The following is a 24,701-nucleotide window of genomic DNA, read 5'->3' as shown; positions in this document are numbered from 1 at the left end:
TAGCTTGTTGGATAGGTACTACCGTGCGGAATCTAAGTCTGAAAATATATTCTGTTTTCAAGGTCAATTGTGACAGATACTGTCACAAAACTTTTGACATAAAACTTCGAATAACAAAAAACTTCGTATAACTTAAAAAGTAAACATCCGATCTCAAAACCATTCAATAGCGTTCGTTCACACACACACACACACACACGAGCCTCGGAAAATTTTAATAAAGTTTGAGCGAATTCTATACCTATTTTTTATATTTATAAAAAAAGGTAAAAACACCATTTTGTACCTTCCCAGTCACAAGAAACGAAAGAGAATACGTTGGAGTCTGGTATTTTATATATAGAAAGTGTGTGCAGAATTTGAAAAAGATTGATGAAGTTGCTTTCGAATGACGATGGACATTGACTTTCGAAACCTGCTTATGAGAAAAACGCGTTTAACGTTTGTCTATAAAATCGCAGGAAACATTTTCTTTTTCTGAGGAGCGCGTAGAGTCTAACACTTTCGAAAAATCAAATTTTTTCTCTGTTATTTGTCATTATGTTCGAACTCTTGGGCCCGAGCTCTTGCTTCTTCGCAGTATGAGATAAGCAAAGTTAAAGGCCCATAAAATGAGGACGGGTATAGCGTGATGGGTTAGTTCATATTTTTCACGCTGCCCACCTGGGTTCGATCCCCAACCCCCGCACATAGGGTCAGAAAGCTTTTTTTGGCCCGAAGAGGTGAATGACCTTAAGGTTAAAACCTCTATAATCGAAACAAAAAAAGGCCATAACTTCCAGAGTTTTAGGCTTGAAAATTTCACAGAATATTCTTGAAATGTTTTACCATTTTTGATTGATGCCAATACATACGAGGTTTGTTGAAAAAGTATCGTGACTTTTAAATCTTTGAGGGCGACGCACGTTCGATTTTTGATCTTTTGATGCCATTATGTTGGTACTCATGATCCTCACTTATGTTGACAATTCCGACCATTTTGAATGTCCAGTCAGTTTATGACAGCTATTGTGCGTGGACGTGTTTTAGGAACAAGAAGTAGGCTGTGCGCTAGAACGGACGGAAACAAATTTTCGCGTGTCATATTTAAATATAGGCCCTTATTACGGGTATCACTACACGGTGTAAACCAAGTGAAGTGATTGTGACCCTTATTATCGGTATCACTACACGGTGAAAATCGAGTGAAGTGAGTTTAGGTCCTCAGTACGGAAGTCGCTTAAAGGCAAAAGTAATTATTTGGATGAACTTGATGTCATAATAAACATCACGCCACCAACATTTTGTTGAAAAAATTAGTTTTTTCCACCACAGTGATCACTTCACTATACGTGATACTGGTAATAGGTGGAAACAGGTGAAGTGACATGTAAGTGAAGTGAATGTGAAAGTGGAAGTGAGAACGGTAATAAGGGCCATAATTTACAGAAAAGTGGAATTTCTTTTAAATTCAATTGATTTTTCGTTTTTAGTGCATAGTGCTAATACAAGAAAAAACTGTGTGTTGTGATCAGACTCTAAAAGTGAAAAGTGCGGTTGGCTACAAAGAATACATACAATTTTTCTTTTTCTCCAGCAGAAAATCTTGACACTGTTGTACCAAACGACGAGGGTCAGTCTCTGTGGCCACTACTAGATTAGGGATAACAAGCTAGCTGTTTCACTTTACTTATACTTTTTACTGAACTATCACTTTGTTCAACAAAACAATTTTAGTTTTTTATACAGGGGCTGGGGTCCACTAGGAGAATGCCAGTCCTTATTATCTTTCTCCACAACAGGACCAGTCCAGATGTCGTGTTGAATTAGGCGGCAAAACAAAAAACCTGCCAAGAATAGATTCACTGGTTCCTGTTTCCATATCGGTCACAGCTACAGAATTTCATCTTTTTGTGATTTTATTTACCAAATTTTTTTCAATGTTTCGAATATGGTGGTTATTTTCCACTAAACTATTATGTTTTCTTTTTTTCTACAGGAAATTCTGTATCTATTTCGTTCAGCTGGCATAAGTCCTTTTGTTTTTTTTTCATTTCGTTTTTCGTCCTTCAGGATTGTGATTTGAATAACAAAATCCTTTAAAATTACAATGTTTATGATGTAGATGAATCTACCTTACTGCTTTTGCGGCATGTTGAATAAATAAAGGGAAAATACTAGATATTAATAATTATCTCCCTTCTGGTAACAGATAGTACAGGTAACAGGTCTAAAAGATGAAAAAAATAATCATTTTTGCGATTTTTTTCCAGAATTATCTTTCAACAATTTAAATTCAAATGTTTTGCATGTTAAAAAGCATCATTCGAACAACATTTTGTAATTTTTTCGTGAAAAATATTGAGAAATAAGTCGGTGAAGAAGCATTGTCGAGGACGTTTCTTAAAAATCATGATTTGCGGTGTCCACTGTATCTCAGCGCAGACTAATCAGAAGTGAACAAATCACAGCAGCAAAGTTGGAGTCGAAGTTTTTCTAGACCCCAACGTTTCTGCTTTATTATTTTTTAATTTTTGGTGGTTGTTCAAAGTGAAAACTACGATTTTTCACAAAAAAATCCGCCATTTTGTAGCTGTAAAATCTCCCCAAAGTAACAAACAACGAAAAGGAAAACATTGGGGTCTGGCTTTTTATATGTAGAAAGTTTGTGCAAAATTTGAATCAATGGAAACAATTTACTACTCAAGGAAGCCCGTAGGGTCTAATATATTCAAAATATCATATTTTTTCTTTTATAAATTGTTATAATGAAACATTTCAAGAAGGATTTGTCAAGTTTTTAAGTTAATCAAAGCAGAATTCTTGGGTCTATGCGCCGAGTTCTTATTTCTTCGCAGTATGAGATAAACGAAGATAAAGGCCCATAACTTGCTGAGTTTTGTTCCGATAAGCTTGAAAATTTCACAGAATATTCTTGAAATGTTTTACTACACGAAAATACAAAGAAAAAATTAAATGATTTTTCAAAAGTGTTAGACCCTACCCGCCCCTTAAGGTCCTCAGCAACTTCTCTGACGATCTGGTGATTGGCCAATACTAGCTTCTTTACTTCATCGATGTTTTCATCTGTTATTGACGTGCTAAAGCGTACGGAGCGCTCTTCGTCGCTCACATCTCCTCGACTCTCTGAGAACATTTTCAACCTTAAAGTCATTCACCACTTCGAGCCAGAAAATCGAAGACAAGCTAAAACACGTCTGCGCATAATAGCTGTAAAAAGCTGGTTGAACATTTAAAATGGCCGAAATTGTTAAAATAAGTGAGTGTCGTGAGTACCAATATAACGCCATCAAAAGATAAAAAATCGAAGATACGTAGCTCGCAAAAATTCAAAAGTCGCGACACTGTTTGAATAAACCTCGTACATTTTGCAACTTTGTGTTATATATGAGCGGCTGAAAGCAAAAATAGGATAAGTGCAACTTAGTTTGGAAAACCCGTTTAGGTATATTATGAATGCAAAAACCGGATAAAAACATTGAGAGCAAAAACCGGACATGGATTTTGCAATGCCAGAATCGTTTAAAAATATCTTTTTTGCAAGAACCGGACAAAAAAACTTTAAATGCAAAAACTGGACAAAAACTTAACCGGTTCTTCCAAAACAAATGTATTTATCCAGTTTTTGCATTCAAAGTTTTTACAAACTGCCGCTGTGGGAACGTAGCACAGGTCAAGTTGCCCGTGACAAACAAGCAAACTATGCTTCGTCCACTGGGGCAGTCGGTAAAAACATTGAATGCAAAAACCGGATAAATACATTTGTTTTGGAAGAACCGGTTAAGTTTTTATCCGGTTTTTGCATTCAAAGTTTTACTGTCCGGTTCTTGCAAAAGATATGTTTTTAAACGATTCTAGCATTGCAAAATCCATGTCCATTTTTAGTTCCCATTGTTTTTATCCGGTTTTTGCATTCAAAAGTACTTAAACGGGTTTTCCAAACTAAGTTGCACTTATTCGACTTTTGTATTCAGTCGTTCATATGTAATATAGATGTTTCATCGTCGACAGATTATGTTGATACAAAATAAATTTACTGAATTACTGTAAGAACTCAACGAAATCGCACATTTATCGAATCGATGTAACTCGGCAACTGTGTTCTCTCAATTCCACAGTACCACGTGTAAAAAATTTCATCCAAACCATAGCCAGTCGTTTCTGATTTGGTACGTTTTATGTTGTTTATTTATAGAGTGAACATGAGCTCACTTTTAAAGAACCTATTAGCTTGTGTACACAATGATGAAAATTTTAGGTTGCATCACTTATGCAATTGGATATGATTCTGCTCTATTCGAAGTGTCAATCGAGAAAAAAAATCTCAGCAGCTCTAATGATGACCAAGATAATAAATAATAAAGTTGCAAAAAGTTCAACGTTCTCAAAAAAAAACAACTGAATATTACAGTTCAAAAATGCTTACCTACTAACGTCAGCACAAGACTGCTGGTGACGTACACGAACAACACAATCAACAACGATCCAACAATCGCCTTCGGGATGCTCTTCTGCGGGTTGTGCGCTTCCTCGCCCGTCGTAGCGATAATGTCAAACCCGATGAAGGCGTAGAAACAGGTGGCAGCACCCGTAAACACCTGTAAGAACGAAACGGTTGGCGTCAATCGTGAATTAGCTATACGCTAAAGGCTGTAATATCAGCTGTTATTCTGGCTCTAATAAATGATCCGATTCTAGGTATAGGCCACCAGAAAACACGAACAAACTAAGAAAGATAGGGTGACCATTTATATCTCTCGAAATTACACATTAAACTATAATTCCAACAAAATCGAAAAATAATTTTAAAAAAATATAGCAGATTCTACCGTAATTCGTTGATTCATTCATGGCAAACTATTTTGTAGCTTTAAAAGTGCAACCCTAAGCAATTACCATGATGAATTGTGAGACCCAGAAAAAACAAAATCAATAAATTTCATTAATCTGTGCTACCCTGTTGCCTAGTCTCGTTCCCGATTGGCTTCGGACAGTGTTAGCTTTGATTGCAACAAACTGTCGCGTGGTGTGCACACCCACCCAGCCACGTAATTTTCTTTTAGGTTCGTAATGTGTTCAATCATTTTCCCATTCTGTGTATGTGCCCAAATAATACATACCCCACTCCAGCCGTATGGTAGAAAACCCTCATGTTCCGACCACGTGGAGGTGTCTACGTAGAACAGCCCAGCCGTCAGGATGAACACCCACGATGCGAGGTTTATGGTGTTGAGGACGTTGTTGAAGAGCACCGATTTGCTGGCTCCCAGCGCCAGCACAAACGTCATCACCATTGTGATGCCGAACGCGATGAAATCCGGTGGGCGCCCTATTTAGTATGCGAACGATTGCAAGCGGTCATCGGTTTTTTTTTCAAAACATAGATTACACGTTGTCGTTACCGGTAACGTGGTCGCCAGACGATCATCCAGATTGAAAAACAAAGAAACAGCAAATAAGAATGTTTTGAATTTTCACGGTTCCGAAATAATGAAAAGAAAACAGATAGAAGATTGTAAGCCGTACCAAAAATCGTCCCCACGGCGGACGCTACGCTCCTGCTGATGGAGCCCCCGGACAGCGAATCGAAGCTTGCACTCAACGCACAGGCACACGCACTCGTACCTGCAAAATGTACATAAATTAACCGTAACACGAATCCAGCTGATACAAAGTGGTACATTTTGCTCATGAATAATTCACTTTCCCGTTTGCCGGCCAGCGATGATGGTGACGGTGACTGCAGGCTTGATGGAAAAACTTTCCAATCGTACACTAAACTTTCCTACGATACACAGGTCCGGAAATTTTATCGCGAATAGAAAATATTATTCACGATCTGCAGTGGATCCGACCTACGCGGAGAACCCCCTGAGCACAACATTGCTTAAAATGCTACTGTTGTTTCTTGCTCTGGCTGTTTCAACTGAAATGTTATTGATTTTACTAATAAATCTGTTGGTTTTCCCATAACAAACTAGGTAAACTAAGTTATTGTTTTAGAATGAATTCAGTTGGCTGAGAATTATGACTAGATCATTCCTAAAAACCACCTCGTTGAAAATCAGAAACGTTTCATGTGGATAATTTAAAATGGCAAGCAAACGTCACTTTTATACGAATAAAACGTGGGGAGAAAAAACGTCACTTATATAAGAATAAAACAATCGTAAATCGAGATTTATGGTGCTGACTACATGCTCCTGCAACACGTATAACTAGCTGATTTGTATTAATTTACATTATTTCATGAATAGCTCATCTTCGGACAGTTTAAAACATTGAAAATAAAATATGCTAAATTCTACAAAATTCCTACTGAAGTGAAGTGATGGTATAAATATTTTCTTCAAAGTGCAACCCTAACTTTAGATTCATCTGCATCACACCGAAAATGGAGTTGAAAATTCTCTTTTGCAAGTGGGGTAAGATGACACTCTGGAAGAGTTTGTATTTATAGAAATGCTCTAGAGTTGTGAGCGTTGTTGTTATGATTCAATAAAACACCAGGAAAACAACTTCTTCTAAGTGTCCCCCGAATAATTATTACATTCAACTACATTATATCGCGACTTATTTCGAACAAAAACAAATAACTGCTATAGACATTCCAGCTCAGTAATTGATTGAAACAACTGAGACATTTCTATTCAGCAAATTTCAAAATTTTCAACGACATTAACTGCTAGCTAACTGCTAAGAGTATATCATTGCTCATTTTTGTAGCGTTTCATTTCCGGTTTGGAGTGATCGATATGTAGAAGTGTATGTCAATGCTAAGCCGTCAACATAATAAATGAAAAATTATCAATAATCAAATTCAGAAAAATAACTAAAATTTTATTTGTTTTACGTTCGCTAACTTTTCCGTGTACGCATCGACGGTACAAGCCTCGATGAGCTCGTTCGGCCCGAAATTGTGATCATTTGTGTCAACTAGATTAAATGTCTAGCTCAATTTCATTCTCGACACCGTAATCGTATTCAGCGCTATGCAATTTAGACGGCTTCAAAGAATGAATATCTTAGTACTGAATGTGATGTAATGAACCAGAAAATATAATTTCTGTTCAATTGAGTATCTAATTTTCATATCTGTTATGGGGAAATACAGCAACTTTCATTTCATGTTCTCGAATCGATATTGGAATAGCATATTTTCCCTAAGAAAAGTTCGCTGAAAAGTTTGATCGAAGTAGAGATTTATAGTAAATTTATCTTTTTGTCCTAATTTTGACTGCATCTCAATTGTTCAATGACGTCGATTTTTGTAGAATGAGGTTGTTCGAGCCATTGATGTGGAACAATGCAACCAAAATTTCTAATGACCATCAATCAAACAGTTCAATAAATCGTCACACTTTTGAATCCGCAATTGCACGAGATTCTGTTTAGATTGTTCTTGATTAGGAACCAACACCGAACATCGTTTGTCTTGATTTGTATTTGTTTTATAGCCAACGAAATTACACTAATATCCAAAATGTATGCAATTATATCTTTGTACATACGGTTTTCGATATTAAAACTTCTCTTCGCCAAGCTTGTGTTCAAGTTTTGTATGTAAGCAGTTATTTTTATAGCGTTAAGTTTCTCTACCATTCTGCAATTTTGGTTGAATCGATAAGTTTTTTCTCATTATCAATCGAGTTCATCTTATATAAATTAGAAATCAATCTTAAGCACTCAAAATTTACCCTGGGGTAGTTGTCAGTTTCTCAGGCGAAACGACATAACATGGAATTCCGTCCGAGCTTGCATGACACAAGATCAGAGCATACCAACTAAAGCTTCGAAACGTTTTATGGCACTTTTTGTCTTGCTGTCTAGCAACAACCTATCTCTAGCATGCTACGCATAGGACTGAAACGTTTGCTATAATTTCGCTTCTATTTATAGATTCGCGTGCTCTCAACAGCTTCGCTTTTGCATCGATTGACCAATCAGAGCGATGCTTTCCCTTTGATATATCGCTTACTCCTTCAAAACCGTCGTCTATGGCAGGGAAATCCGATATGCCGGAAATTTTTAGCAAACAAAATAGGACACTGCTCGCTACTAATCAAAATTTCAATCATATATAATTAAAAATACACCAAATCGAAACTTAGCAATATTTCTAATCAAATGATCAAATAATATTAATAATTGATTCAAAATAGACTGAGCTGTAAGTGTTTAAAACCTGACCACATTTCTACGTGTATTTTTCCTTGAGTTTCTGATTTACATCCCTATATAGAAAATAAAGATGTGTTCCACATCAAAATAGTGAAGTTTATTGCAATGAATAAACCAATAGTTTAAATCCCGAACAATTCATGAGTTCAACGTTTTGGATTGTTGCAACTACCAGGCTAGATAAGGCTACTACCGCTTCACATTCACAAAGTTAGTTTCTAATATTATTAAATAACGAATGATATAATAATTATGGAACAATGATACTTTGTCAGTATACTTGCTTTGGGACAAGGGAAACAATATGAAAAATAAAACATTGAAAAAAAAATTTTTTTTTGGGAAAGAAAATACTTTTAACATTACTATACAATTTTGTGTCGATGTGGACAGTTTACTGTGTAAAATTACAGAAATTAACAGGGCTCATAAAGGAAAGCAGGAATAAGATCCAAGGTTAGATAATTCAGAACGTGACAAAATGGTGCCTAAGTAAGCGATAGTATTCATAACTAGTGATTCTAGTAGGATTACAAAAAATCGAGAAAACCGGAGCCGTTACATGTTCAACCGCAAATGGCACTTTGTAATCTGAGTAAATAGGAGGATGAAATATGATACTGTATTTCAAATGGAAATTCATCCGAGCAACCAGTATTTTCTTGGATGCTGTTTACTTTGTATTACTGCTGAGCTGTGATAAGATGAGGGTTTGGGAACATCTTCTTACGCTATATCAAAGCATAACTGTGCTATAGCTGTGGCAAAATACGGCCTGCTTTGGAAGAAAAATAAACATCACATAATCCAACCACCTGTCTGCGGCAATAGCGCAACAGATTACACACGGAACCAATCCGGCTAGTTGATCGGCTTTTGTTTGCTAAGGAAAGAATATTCCCATCTTCGGTACATCAAGCTTAGCCTTCTTTGTTATTTTCGCTAAACACCTCCACATCTCTGATTTCGCCTGGGTAATTGCATTTCGAGCAGGTGTCTCTCAGTAGTACTTATTTCGTCCTTTTTTCTGCTGAATTGAGTATGGAAATAAAGATCAAATAACCCTACTTTCATGACATCATCCGAGTTCAGATACAGCTTTAGCCTACGTAGCTCCCATTTGAATTATGTGTTTGGATAGAAAAGTACTGACATGGAGTTCTAAAATTGTCTAACTGAAAAATCCAACGAGAAATTAGATACGGTAACTGTTAAACGTTAAAATCCGTGAATTACTTATTCAGGAGGCTTATTTAATAACAAGCCAGTCATCATAATCATCATCATCTAGCTTCTGTTTGAAAATAAACGTTTACTTACCAATTAAATATTCTAATATCATATTCCATCCGATAACGAACGCAACAAACTCTCCTACCGACACATAAGAGTACATGTACGCCGAGCCGGAAGTGTGTGGCACCCGGACGCCAAACTCTGCATAACAGGCGCCTAAATCGTCAACGCGATGTCAAGCAAGAACGAGAGGAAAAAAATATCAGCAAAAGTGTGAACTTGATATCATTTACAATGAATGTTTGGCATCGTTGTGGACTAATAAATAGGAACTACGTGTCATAGTAGCAATGCACTATGGTCCGAAACGGGAAATTAGCGTGACAAAAATATTTTCACTATTAAATATTAGTTTTTTGTAGTTGGTGTCTTCACAAAAGTTGTTTGTAATCAAATGGTGCTCCTTTTGATGAAAAGTGTTACTAGGGTGGTCCTCATTTAGATTGAAATCTGAAATCTAACTTTCTTAATTGAACTCAAAAATGATTTTGTTGTACAATAAAGTTGTAGGAAATTTTATTTTGAGCGACTTTGCTGAAAAAAGCACCTCTCTAGCTTTTCATTTGATCGAGTTACATCAATTTTCCCGAATAAAAGTAGGGTGGCTCCTGAAAATTCACTTTTTTTGTTCTAACTTTTTTGTGAAACGTTCTACGGAAAATTTGGGTTCAGAAGAGTTGTGGTACTAATCATTGCGCATAATTTTGCTCAGCTAAGCTTTTTCATATGAGCTTTAATATTATTTTTTCATCAAAAACTAGTCAAGCTTCAAATATCAATATTCATTAGATGCCAGATCGATAAAAATGTATCCTATGCGGTTCCTAAAAGGTCATAATATAAGTAAAAATTTAAGAGAAAATTGGAAGAGTGTTATTTTTCTAACTTATTTAAATTAGTTTTAAAAATACCTTCAAAAAACTCAAAAACATTGCATAACTCTTAAACGCCTTAACGTATCAACATACTTCCTTCGCTAAAATGATAGTATCAAATTAGTTCTATAAGTGTTCCATACATTGTCCATTCGAGAAATGAGACACACAAAAACTACAGCCGAAAATAGATTTGTTGTAATTTAAAGCACTTCCTGAAACCCAAAAAAATCATTAGTTTGTTAAAATGAGTAGAATGTATTTATTCGAACCAAAACTCATTGTGCGTCGTTTTCCAGTTTTTACAGGCTATTCGGTACACAAGTGAATGAAAAAGAAGGACCAGTGTCTTAGGCGTCTCGGCACGATGTGGATAAAAATATTTGCATTTTACTAACTTGCACTAACTTGTTGGAATGATTGTCGATATCATGAAAATTTCTGTTCATAGATTTATCATGGCCAACTAGTTTGAAATAACCATATTACACAGTATCTCTAATCCTCAGTTGCTCAAACTCAATTGAAGTTGTTTTTTTTTGTAATAAATAATTAAAATTGTTCCTGCAATCTATTTTCGGCTGTAGTTTTTGTGTGTCTCATTTCTCGAATGGACAATGTATGGAACACTTGTAGAACTAATTTGATACTATCATTTTGCCGAAGGAAGTATGTTAATACGTTAAGGCGTTTAAGAGTTATGCAATGTTTTTGAGTTTTCTGAAGGTATTTTTAAAACTAATTTATATGAGTTAAAAAAAAAACACCCTTCCAATTTTCTCTTTTATTTTTACTTATATTATGACCTTTCAGGAACCGCATAGGATACATTTTTATCGATCTGGCATCTAATAAATATTGATATTTGAAGCTTGACTAGTTTTTGATGAAAAAGTAATCATAACTTTTTACTGGTAGCTCATATGAAAAAGCTTAGTTGAGCAAAATTATGCGCAATGATTAATACAACAACTCTTCTGAACCCAAATTTTCCGTAGAACGTTTCACAAAAAAGTTAGAACAAAAAAGTGAATTTTCAGGAGCCACCCTACTTTTATTCGGGAAAATTGATGTAAGTCGGTCAAATGAAAAGCTAGAGAGGTGCTTTTTTCAGCAAAGTCGCTCAAAATAAAATTTCCTACAACTTTATTGTACAACAAAATCATTTTTGAGTTCAATTAAGAAAGTTAGATTTCAGATTTCAATCTAAATGAGGACCACCCTAGTAACACTTTTCATCAAAAGGAGCGCAATTTGATTACAAACAACTTTTGTGAAGACACCAACTACAAAAAACTAATATTTAATAGTGAAAATATTTTTGTCACGCTAATTTCCCGTTTCGGACCACTGTGCAGTGTACGGCAGCGGTTGATCTACCATATTTCGAAGTCGGTTGAAACGACCGTCACCACCACACTATCCTATGATCGTTAGTCCACCAGTGGTACCCAAAAACACGCAAACAAGTCCTATTATACGGTGATTATTTGAATGATAGATAAAGAAGAAATTGAGGAAAGTACAAACCACAGACGTCTTTATTGCCAACAAATCGACTTGAATTGGATCGGGCTTTGTATAATTAAGGCCATGGTATGTTTGGATTTGTTGAAAATTATTCACTGAGACAAAACGAAACGGCTTTCTCGCAACTGTAATTAATTAGTGTAACTCATTATCTGTGCTAATGTAATTTTAGGCTATTAAAATAAATCGAACCCCAGCGACATTTTAACGCTATTATAAGCTTGTGAAGATTAATCATCATTCTGATCCGAGTAAAAGTACATAGTATCACTGTTTGGTATGTATTATCACAATTATTTAATTTACCTCAACTTTAAAACTAATGCCGTTTACTAGGAGGAATTAGACATGTTTTGATAATTATTCGTCAATACTTCAGCTTGCTTTATTCTGTACCCGTCTTTGCCGTTCTTCAGGCGGACGCCATGTGATTATGTTCAGTCTTTCTTGAATCAAGTTCACTCAATACAAAGACATTATATTAACAAGACATCCAGCTCTAACATTTCCTGAAAAAAAAACCTTTGGCAACATCCTTTTTTGCGAGGACGACGCTCTCACGCGAGTCGGTATCGAATCTCGTACATAGAAGTATGGAAGAGAAATGTCAATTTGTGCGTGCCAAAATAGTAGCACTACGCACACATACAAATGACATGACATGTTGAATGTGATGCCGTACGATGGCGTTGCTGAACTGAAGACTGATTTCGCTCCAAGCTGACAGGGTCTGCTCAATATTAGGTTGAAATGATCTGAGTTCTCTGCGCTCCCACTAGTATGTCGTTTTTATCTTGTACATCATACACTGAGAAAAATGTTATAGTAACCGGAACCTTATGTTTATGGTCATTTCAACTATCCGTTAAAATAGTTGCAATGACTTAGATATTCGATTATTCAACATTCATATTGTATAAAGTACTAGACAAAAAATACAACGATCAGACTAAGCAACTTGTGTTTATAACTTCCCGTACATGGTAGATAAAGTATAGCTACCTTGTTTATAACTACCTTGTTTATACGATCTTCTTGACAGTGCAATAATGTTACCATGAATAAACGCATGGTTGGTTTGAAACTATGATGGTAGCAAGCACTATACACATTGTTAGTATTACCATAGCTTGGGTAGAAAACGCATTTATGTGTAGTGTTTTTCAGCTTACAATATATTCTACCAGTGCTGATGATACAAATTGTCGACCGACGCGTCTTTTTCTTTAATGCCACAAAAAGCGGTATTTTAACGGATAATTTTGATCATAGAATTAGTATAGCTTGGTATAGTTTTCTGGGTAGGTAATATCCTGACGATTTTTGTTTATGAGTACAGGAAACGGTAATAGTTTTTGAACGGGCAGTAGTTTTTGAAAATTCAACTTTTAAGGAACAAAAATGGAAGCAGAGGTCATCATTGATGACTATTTTTCGGATCCTCAATATTTGAACGGTAAAAGCTCCTTTATTGGGTTGATATTCAATATTAAAATAATTTTGATATTTTAAAGAGGATGACGAGGATGTCGAATTGAAAAACATAATTTTGGGTGAATTCCAGTTATGTCCGGAAGTTTATTCCATATTAATCCGTAAGTTGAAATTGAATTGGGATAATAATTATTCAATGTTTATATTAAAGATGAATTCATTTTGTATTATATCGAATCGTTTATAATAGAACACGGCGTAAACGCGGCATATTTGAAAATTCTTGATGACCGCGCGCTGACAGAAATCTTTTCAGTAGCCAAATGGACGGCGCATAAACATGCCCTTCGGCAAAAATTGATATCCTGGGAGCCGAGCAATCTATTTGTGCAAGATCATTTTCGTAAGTGTTGTGATCATAATTGTACGAAGCAGGATGAAAACAATCATACAACTACATCTACGTTACGGTTTATTCATACGCCCACCAACATTTGTGCCCAGGTTCTCGATACGCTATTGAAAAATAACGAGAAAGGAAAAATCATAATGAACTTCTATGCTAAACATGGTGAACTGGATTCGGAGCACCGAAAGCATTTAGCACATTTAATAGTTGATCGATACATAGCTCACAACGACTATTTTTCCCTAGCGGACATGAAAGCTTATTCAGAGATCATATCCGAAAAATTTTCCCATGAATTTCCAGTTGAGTTTCTTTGCAAAATCCTTATTTGTGATAAATTTGTAATACTTCTCTTTCTATACACTACAGGAATTATATTATTCTCCTAGAAACAAGGACGCTGGTAAAAAAAACGTATCTGGACTATTATACGATCGTTTCCACAACCGAAACAAAAAGGAGGCTATAAAACGCAAAAGAGATCAGCGTGTAGCTGATGGTGATTGTCTGCAATCAATTAAAAAGCAAGCTCTTTCCTTAACAAATACAGGTAAGTTTATCAATGTGCTATTGTACTGAAGTTAATAGGGAGAAAATTCTTTGAAGTTAGTGTAAATCCAGTGACTCAAAACAGATTTTGCGGGTTAAGATGAAAGGGATTGTTGTATCAAAATTTTATTCAGTCAGTATTATTTTGACAGATTAATTACGTTACTGTTCACAAAATTCAATATCTACAAATATCGTTTGCTGTCATAGCCTAGTGTATATTTGTTAAAATACAGCACCTAGAATTATTCTACGGATATATCCTAATTTACTGTTCTGCAATCGATGAAAATGTTGAATTGAGAATCACAAGTTCTCTGCACATATAAAGTTAATTATCTAATCCCAGTCATAACCGAATCGGCAGTGTGCAACCAAAAGTTGATCATCCAAACTCCATATGCAATTCGTAAGATTTTAGGCTGGCATTGGCTGGTATCGAATTTTATCCAATGCGACTTTCCAAACGAAATTCCAAACCACTGAAAAATATGGGTTCTCGAGCAGCAAATTTCCTAGTCTCATAATGAATCTCTAGCATCAAAAGACTAGACATTGTTGCTAAAAAAAATATATATAATTTTTTAGCATAATGAGTACACTGTGTGCATATTTCTCCACAACAAAGTACTTACGGGCTTCATCCAAAAAAATTCGTATGCAACATAGCAAGATTATCAATCACACAATGCGTTTTATTTTGGCTTCATTTTCCTTTGTCGTTAAAAGATTTCGTGATTTCTGCAGATTGTATATTTTAAATGTGCCATTTTCTTGCGAATGTAGTCCTACAAATTATGATGTAATTGGTAAAACAATGAGTGCTTACATATTTCAATATTTCGTCGATATCAATTTTGTCTTCAAGCCATTCACCACGCACGATATACTTTCCTCAATGCTTCGTTTTCATTTTTAAAAATCCAGGTATGAACTTTTCAAACCAAATCTATTTTACAAATCTATCCATCATATTTCACTAAATTTTTGTTCTTCCATTGATGATTTATTTTTGTTTTGTTTTGCTTCCTAATGACAGTTGCGTTTACGCCAAATTATAGGTTGCCTTACTATAGATTGGCAAAACTTAACTGAACTAGATAGGTATAGGTGAAATCATACAGAAATGTTCAAAACGACGAATGTAACAATGAGAGATTCTCTTTGTTTACTTTCTCTTTCGATTATTACAGTACTTTTAGCAATCCTTCTCTCCAGGTATTTACAGATAATAATAACTAAAGCTATCATATTTCAATCTGTATTGAAGAAATTCCCGAAAAAGCAGGAATATTTCGCAATAATCGATAGAGAAAGTAAACAAAGAGAATCTCTCATTGTTACATTCGTCGTTTTGAACATTTTATACAGAAATTATTTTGGATTGAAATGTTTGTTTATTTATCTGGAAAAGCCTAGAGTTTATAGTGATTTCGCCCAAGGTTGCAAAATTTATTAACTATTGTGGTTATTATTATTCGAATATTTTGCAGAAGTAGCTTGTTACGATTTTGAGAAAAATTGGCTTAGAAATAATATAGCACCTAGCGACGAGGTGCTGCGTTGTTGGAATGACACATTTTTAATTCGTTACAAGGAAATTTTGGAAAACCAACAATCAGATCGTCAACATATCATCGAGCAGTGGCCAAGATTAACTGATCCTGATGGCTATTTGTTGGTAAGCTTTTTGTATGTTGCATATTTTGGTTGACTTACACTGTTTATAAAATATTTGTTTCGTGTATAATTAATAGGTTGATGCAGATTTCATTGCTTTATTTGGTGCAAACAAGACAGATTTATTCAACGAATGGGATAAATTTTCACACACGTTCGAAAAATACATAAAAAATTCGCAGATTAAGGACAAATTCAGCTTGACCCTTTCAAAACAGTTGGACTCAGAAGGGATACAAGCAGGTAACAATAAAATTAATGAATTTTATTTGAAAATAAATCTGAAATCTGATTTAACAATACCTATTATTCTCTTACAGATTATCGATACTATATCATCTCTGTATTGTTCCACTCTATCATAAAACCAATTCGAACATCAGAAAACAAATTACCTACGATTGTTCAAGCACAGAGGGATCTATGTGTGATATGCGATAGCGAAGACGAGTGCATTAATACCATCAAGTCAATGCGTGACGACTTCAAAGCTGCTCAACAATCACTATTTCCACGCATTTTCACAATAAAACAAGAAGATTCGCTGACTAAATTTTTCGTTGTGTGCAACGGGCTGGAGTTTAAATTGCCTACATATTTGCGAGCCTTGGATGTAGCACAGACTAACAGACATGACAGTATGAGTAAATTCTTATAAAAATAATTTTTCGTGATGCACTAGTTCCACCTATATTGTACTGCGCGAACTATTTACTATCGGTACACCCCTTGTGTTACGTAAAAGTTTTTTTACTAGTTGGTTTCCCCTCGTTTGTCAACACCGATCAGCTGCTTGCAGGGATGCCTGATTTCATCAAAATTTTTGAAAATGAATCGTCACAATAAATTATTGGATTACGTTGATAATATATTTAACTTTTTCGCGATGTTGGAAGGTAACCATTTATTTGACTCAACGTTGTTCATCTAGACTATTTTTTATTGTGTTGGTAGTTTTCACCCGAAATTAAGTGGCGGCAGACCAGAAGCAAGTGAATATGTATTAAATCTGTATCCTGCATGAAATTCGCATGGACGTATACAAATCAATACATTACAGGTAATTCTGCATGAATGGCAACTCTGTTGGTAAATGAAAAAAATAAACACAGTCTAGATGACAGACAGGATGTTTTTGATAGGTTAACGTGGCGCCATCATGACACATGTGAGTACTGTCCCAAATAAAGGAATATTCGAAATGACCGTTAAAATGATTGAAGAATCTAATTTGAGTGTCCTGTCTGTTAGTCTGTGGATGTAGCACTCAAACTAAAATTCGTATTAAACGTGAAATTTTCTGAGAGTACGGAACTATTTTGGGGATTCGTGACACGTCATTTCTATAACATAAACTATCAAAATAAATCAAAGAATAACCAAATTTTACTACTAGAACAATATTTATTGAATCAGAAATAAATATGGCCGGCATAGGATATGCCGGCCATATTTATTTCAAGTGCGGACAAGTTTTTCTGGATTCAATCCTGTACTTCAAACACCTCAGTGGAATTCATGGTGTAACATCCTTCTCCTTAATCATGTGCACTTTGTGCCGACCACAATCAGCTTTCCAATCAATGTACACTTTCAAACGACATGTCGCACAACAGCATCGCCAACAATTTGCAAACATTGAGGAAAATTTCGATGATTTTGCCGGTCCAAATGAGCGCACCGATTCCCAGAAAATAATTTCGCCGGCTGTTGATAGATTACATTGTGATGTAGATGCTGCACCAGAAACGAAATCTGTTGATCGGTTACCGATATTATCTCCATTAAATCCAGTAATTTCAAAACCAAATTCAATTTACCAGGAAGAAGAAAAAATTCTTGTAATTAGAAATATGCTGAGAGAAAAATGTTTCAATTTTACACTAAATATGTACGCTAAAAAAACATTTCCCAGAAATGACGTGAAAAACATACAGCAAGCTATATGTAAAGAAATAATAAGTCCGATTGTAGGCGCTTTGAATGAACTGTACGATGTACCGAAAAATCGAATGTATGAACAGTTGCTGAATGATTTAAAAGATCCCTTCAAATTTATAGGTTCAGAACAAAGATTTAAATCTAAGTTAAAATCGCTTGGACTTACTGATGATCTTTTGGTATTAGAGTATTCAAACACAGAAGGAAAAACCTCTCCAAAAGGCTGTTTAATGCCAATTAAGTTCCAAATTAAATCATTTTTTGAATCACAGAGTAACTTAAATGATACATTGGATCATATGCGATTTTTAGAGTCACAGAAAAATTATTCTAGTTTGATAAATGGATTTTTGTGGAAAAAAATAAAAGAAGTATTTAAAGACAAGTTGGTTATAACACTTTATCTGTTTTCGGATGATGTGGAACTAAATGACGCCATCGGCGCTCATTCAGGAAAACATAAAGTTTGTGGACTCTATTATAGCTTTCCAACAATACCTTCATATAATCGTTCACGTCTGCAGAATATTTTTGTTGCAGGATTTATCAATACTAGTGTGATGTCACAAATCGGACCATCAAATGCGCTCAAAGAGTTGATAGATATCATGATTGAGTTAGAACAAGATGGATTAGATTTATATGTTGATGAGAAAATACATAAGGTATATTTTGTACTAATCAATGTCCTAGGTGACAATTTGGGTATTAATACATTAACTGGCTTTGCGCCATCATTCAGTGCAATGTTATTTTGCAGATTTTGTAGAACAGATAAATATCAAACTCAAAAAAAAGTCCACTTAGATGAAACTTCGTTGAGAACTATTGAAAATTATAATAATGATAAAAATACAGATTTCATAGTATATGGAATTAAAGAACCATCGGATTTCAATAGATTAAAATACTTCCACGTTGTCAATAACAAAGCAGTTGATATTATGCATGATTTTTTCTCTCATGGTATCTGTAGTTACGATTTATCCAATATTTTTGAATACATGATCAAAAATTTGAAAATTTCTCTGAAAAAAATCAATCGCACAATTCAAGCATTCAAGTTTGGTACTACGAGAAAAACTAAATTTCGTAAAATTACTCGACAACAAATATCCAGGGTCACTTCGTATCGAACACTCGTTGTAATCGGTCGCTTCGGTAGAATCTCCCCAAGTGTTTTCTGTAGAGTGCCTATTTGTAGATTGCGATTGTTTGTTACGGGTAATTTCAGTGCCAGTGTATAGGATCAAAGCTAACCCATCCCGATCTAGTGCAATTCGATCCGTTGTACGGATAAAAAGTGCATTTTTCGATACCACAAAAGTCGTTGTGATAACACGTGCTTACAGCAACGCATTTCCATATTGGCTGCCAAGGTCGAGCTCTGCCTCCCGGACGGTAGCCAGCTCGGACTTAGCCTTCCAGGCGTAAACTGATTGCCATCGGCTATACTGTGTATGTGCAGTGAAGACTTGTGTGATAGTGAGAGTGTGTCTGAAGATACTGCTTAGCATCTACCGCCATCGTAAAACCAAACACGTGGTCAGCGTTCATTGGTAGCTGTGTTGAGAAGTTTTCTGCATACCAGCTGCAGGGACGATCATTTTGCTACCCTTGAAGTGATACAAGCTAAGTATTATTATATTATTTGTTCTATCTTTCCTTCTCGCTAGCATATTTTTGTGAAGCGTCTCCTTCACCTTATTATGAGCGAGGGTGGAGGCCTTTCCCCCTCAAATGGCAAACCCCTCATCAATATGGATTTTATAGAAGACCAAAATGATCTTCCTTCCTCTGACAATCCCCCTCGTACTCGCGTGTGGCCGATCGGTTCTGCTGGGCCTTATGTGGTATATTTCCGGTCCAAAAAAGATGAACCGCTTAATTTGATGCAAATATCGCGCGAACTGGCTAAACATTATCCGGACGTGATTCAGATAACAAAGGTTCGAGCAAAGAAATTGAAAGTGGTCGTAAAAACTATAGAGCAGGCGAATAAGATCGCTCGCCACGATGCTTTTACACGGAGCTATCGAGTCTACATACCAGCGCGAGAAGTAGAAATTGACGGCGTGGTCACGGAAGCGAGCCTGAATTGCGAAGATCTTCTGAAGCATGGGGTTGGTTGTTTCAGGGACCCTACACTTCAGAAGGTAAAAATATTGGACTGCAAGCAATTGAATTCAATAAAAATTGCAGAGGATAATACAAAAACATATTCTCCATCAGGCTCGTTTCGAGTGACTTTTGCTGGATCAGTTCTTCCTAACTTCATCCTTCTGGACAGAGTTCGCTTACCGGTTCGACTTTTTGTGCCGCGGGTGATGAATTGCACCAACTGCAAGCAGTTGGGCCATACAGCCACCTATTGCGGCAATAAACAGAGATGCATCAAATGTGGGGGGGACCATGCGGATGATTCCTGCGGTAAAAAAGCTGAAAAGTGCCTTTACTGTGGGGAAAATCCACATGAATTGAGTTCATGCCCCACATACAAACTGCGCGGGGAAAAATTGAAGCGATCTCTTAAAGAACGCTCCAAGCGCACCTTCGCAGAGATGCTGAAGAACGCCATGACACCTGTCGAATCGGTAAACCTTTATGATTGTTTGCCTTCTGACGAGATTGACTCCGATGACCCTCAAGAGGGAACATCCTTTGCTATGCCTAGCGGTTCTAGGAAAAGAAAGCCAACCTCATCTCCTAAACTGCCTTGTAAAGGCCCAAGGGTGTCCTCTGCGGGGATCAACAAAGTTACAACACGGGGAAGTGCTTCACAGAAACCGAAGCAAAAGGCTCCTGGTCTGGCAAACTTAAGATCAGACCAAGAATTTCCATCACTTCCTGGTACAACAAACACCCCCAGTACCCCCAAAATTCAACTAGACAATCAATCAAGTGCTGGACTACTGAAATTCTCTGATATTGTGGACTGGATTTTCAGAACCTTCAATATTACTGATCCTCTTAAAAGTATGATTATGACATTTATGCCAACAGTTAGAACATTTTTGAAGCAGTTGACTGCTACATGGCCCCTCCTTTCAGTGATTGTATCCTTCGATGGCTAACTCATCGAACGGGGTTGAGGATTCAATCACTGTCTTACAGTGGAATTGCAGAAGTATTATCCCGAAAATTGATTCCTTCAAAATTTTAATAAATAGTGTGAAATGTGACGCGTTTGCATTATGTGAAACCTGGTTGACTTCAAATATTTCCCTCAACTTCCACGATTTTAACATTATTCGCTTGGATCGAGATAACCCCTACGGAGGAGTACTTTTGGGGATCAAAAAGTGCTATTCTTTCTATCGAATTAACCTCCCCTCGATACCAGGTATTGAAGTGGTCGCATGTCATATCACAATCAAAGGCAAGGACCTTTGCATTGCTTCCATTTACATTCCCCCAAGAGTCTCGGTTGGGTTCCAATGGCTCAGCGATATCATGCAACTTCTTCCTGCGCCGACGTTAGTTTTAGGAGACTTCAACTCTCACGGTATGGGATGGGGTTGTCTTCATGATGACAACAGATCAGCTATGATCCATGATATTTGCGACAACTTCAATATGACAATCTTGAATACGGGAGAAATGACACGGATTCCTGCACCACCAGCAAGACCAAGTGCGCTGGATTTATCCCTTTGCTCGACCTCGTTACGACTAGATTGCAAGTGGGAGGCAATCCCTGATCCCCATGGTAGCGATCATCTACCTATCGTAATTTCAGTCGCCAAGGGATTGAGACCATTGGAGACAATCAATGTTTCGTATGACCTCACACGAAATATTGATTGGAAATGCTACGCAATCTTAATATCTGAGAAACTAGAAACAACACAAGAACTTCCTCCGGAGGAAGAGTACACGTTTTTGGCTGGCTTGATTCTCGACTCCGCGATTCAAGCTCAGACGAAACGTGTACCCGGCGCGAAAACTAACATCCGTCCTCCCAACCCGTGGTGGGACAAAGAGTGCTCATCTCTGAACGCTGAAAGATCTCTAGCATTCAAACAATTCAGAAAAAACGGAACATCTGATAATTATCGGAATTACACGGCGCTAGACAAGCGAATGAAGAACTTAGTTAAAGCAAAGAAACTAGGTTATTGGCGACGGTTTGTTGACGGATTAACAAAAGAAACATCGATGAGCACTCTTTGGAACACTGCTCGACGAATGCGTAACCAAAACACGACGAACGAAAGCGAGGAATATTCTAACAGCTGGATATTCGATTTCGCTAAAAAAGTATGCCCCGATTCTGTTCCGGAACAGAAGATCTCCCGCGTCGCGATATCGAATACAAACGAAACACCGTTTTCGATGGTAGAGCTCTCACTTGCGCTTCTGTCATGTAACAATAAAGCCCCGGGGCTAGACAGAATTAAATTCAACTTGTTGAAAAATCTGCCTGACTCTGCCAAAAGGCGCTTGTTGAATATATTCAACAAGTTCCTCGAGGGTAATATTGTCCCTCATGACTGGAGACAAGTGAGAGTTATCGCCATTCAAAAACCTGGGAAACCAGCCTCCGATCACAATTCGTATCGGCCGATTGCTATGCTCTCCTGCATCCGGAAGTTGTTTGAAAAAATGATTCTCTTTCGTTTAGACAATTGGGTCGAGACTAATGGCTTGCTTTCAGATACACAATTTGGTTTCCGCAAAGGCAAAGGAACGAACGATTGTCATGCGTTGCTCACAACAGAAATTCAAATGGCATTTGCTCGTAAAGAACAAATGGCATCAGTTTTCATAGACATCAAGGGGGCTTTTGACTCGGTTTCTATAAATATCTTATGTGAGAAGCTGCATCAGCATGGTCTTTCACCGATTTTGAATAACTTTTTGTATAATCTATTGGCTGAGAAACACATGTACTTCGCGCATGGTGATTTGTCGACAATACGATTCAGCTACATGGGTCTTCCTCAGGGCTCATGCTTAAGCCCCCTTTTATACAATTTTTACGTAAGTAATATCGATGAATGTATCAACACATCTTGCACGCTAAGACAACTTGCCGACGACAGCGTTGTGTCTATTATAGGACCCAAAGCTGCCGATCTCCAAGGACCACTGCAAGATACCCTCGACAACTTGTCGACATGGGCTCTTCAAATGGGTATCGAGTTCTCTACGGAGAAAACTGAGCTGGTTGTATTTTCGAGGAAGCGAGAACCAGCACAATTACAGCTTCAACTAGGGGGTGGAACCATAGCTCAGGTCTTCACATTTAAATATCTCGGGGTCTGGTTCGACTCAAAAGGTACCTGGGGATGTCATATTAGGTATCTGAAACAGAAATGCCATCAGAGAATCAACTTTCTTCGTACAATAACTGGATCATGGTGGGGTGCCCACCCAGGAGACCTGATCAGGCTGTACCAAACAACGATATTGTCCGTAATGGAATACGGATGCTTCTGCTTCCGATCCGCGGCGAACACCCATTTTATCAAGCTGGAAAGAATTCAGTATCGTTGTTTGCGTATTGCCTTAGGTTGCATGCAGTCGACTCATACGATGAGTCTCGAAGTGCTCGCGGGCGTCTTACCATTGAAAAACCGATTCTGGGATCTCTCATATCGATTGCTAATCCGATGCGATATCTTGAATCCGATGGTGATTGAAAACTTCGAAAGGCTTATCGAGCTTAATTCTCAGACCCGTTTTATGTCCTTGTATTTTGATTACATGGCCCAGAATATTAATCCTTCTTCGTTTGCTTTCAACCGTGCTCATTTGTTGGATACTTCTGATTCTACTGTGTTTTTCGACACATCCATGAGAGAAGAGATTCGTGGGATTCCGGGTTACATACGCCCTCAAGTGACCCCTAATATTTTTTACAATAAGTTTAGAGCAGTCGACTGTGAAAAAATGTTTTACACTGACGGATCAAATCTCAACGGGTCCACAGGCTTCGGTATCTTCAATCAGAACATCACCGCTTCTTACAAACTCAGTGATCCGGCTTCAGTTTACGTCGCAGAATTAGCTGCTATTCAGTACACCCTCGAGATCATTGAAACCTTGCCCAAAGACCATTACTTCATTGTCACGGACAGTCTAAGCTCAATAGAAGCTCTCCGGGCAATGAAGCCAGGAAAGTATCCCCCATATTTCCTGGGGAAAATACGGGAACATTTGAGAACTTTATCTGAACGGTCTTATTCAATATCGTTAGTCTGGGTCCCTTCGCATTGTTCCATTCCGGGCAATGAAAAGGCAGACTCATTGGCCAAGGCGGGCGCATTAAATGGTGAAATTTACGAAAGACCAATTTGCTTCAACGAATTTTTCAGTATATCTCGTCGAAGGACTCTCGAAAGTTGGCAAACTTCATGGAGTAATGGGGAGCTGGGACGATGGTTACACTCCATTATCCCGAAGGTATCGACGAAACCTTGGTTCAGAGGGATGAATGTGGGTCGTGATTTCATTCGTGTGATGTCCCGGCTCATGTCTAATCATAACACCTTGGATGCACACCTCCGGCGTATCGGCCTCGTGGAGAGCGGTCTATGCACTTGCGGTAAGGGTTATCACGACATCGAACATATTGTCTGGGCATGTACCGAGTATTGTGGCGCCAGATCGCAGCTAATGGACTCCCTTCGGGCCCGAGGTATATCACCTGGGGTTCCAGTACGAGACGTGTTGGCTCATCGAGACCTTCCCTATATGTCACTCTTATACCAGTTCATAAAAATCATCAACGTACAAGTCTGATCTGTGTTCTCTCAGAAACCTTTATCCCATTCCACGTGGATGTTTAAGCCAATGAAATA

General features: G+C 37.2%; 1 protein-coding gene across 4 annotated transcripts in view; it reads right to left on the bottom strand.

The window, feature by feature from the left end:
- LOC131431991 (high affinity cationic amino acid transporter 1) overlaps nt 1–24,701 on the bottom strand; it is a 116,644-nt gene that overhangs the window by 6,913 nt on the left and 85,030 nt on the right. For all 4 annotated transcript variants that reach the window (XM_058597999.1, XM_058598001.1, XM_058597998.1 and 1 more), the window contains exons 5-8: nt 9,502–9,633; nt 5,527–5,625; nt 5,121–5,329; nt 4,427–4,598 (exon numbers count right to left, since the gene is read on the bottom strand). In XM_058597999.1, the coding sequence (XP_058453982.1) occupies nt 4,427–4,598; nt 5,121–5,329; nt 5,527–5,625; nt 9,502–9,633 (612 nt within the window). The remainder of the gene's footprint in view (nt 1–4,426; nt 4,599–5,120; nt 5,330–5,526; nt 5,626–9,501; nt 9,634–24,701) is intronic.

Source organism: Malaya genurostris, chromosome 2 (assembly GCF_030247185.1).
Source record: "Malaya genurostris strain Urasoe2022 chromosome 2, Malgen_1.1, whole genome shotgun sequence".
NCBI lineage: Eukaryota > Metazoa > Arthropoda > Insecta > Diptera > Culicidae > Malaya > Malaya genurostris.
This window is presented reverse-complemented; position numbering and strand designations above follow the sequence as displayed.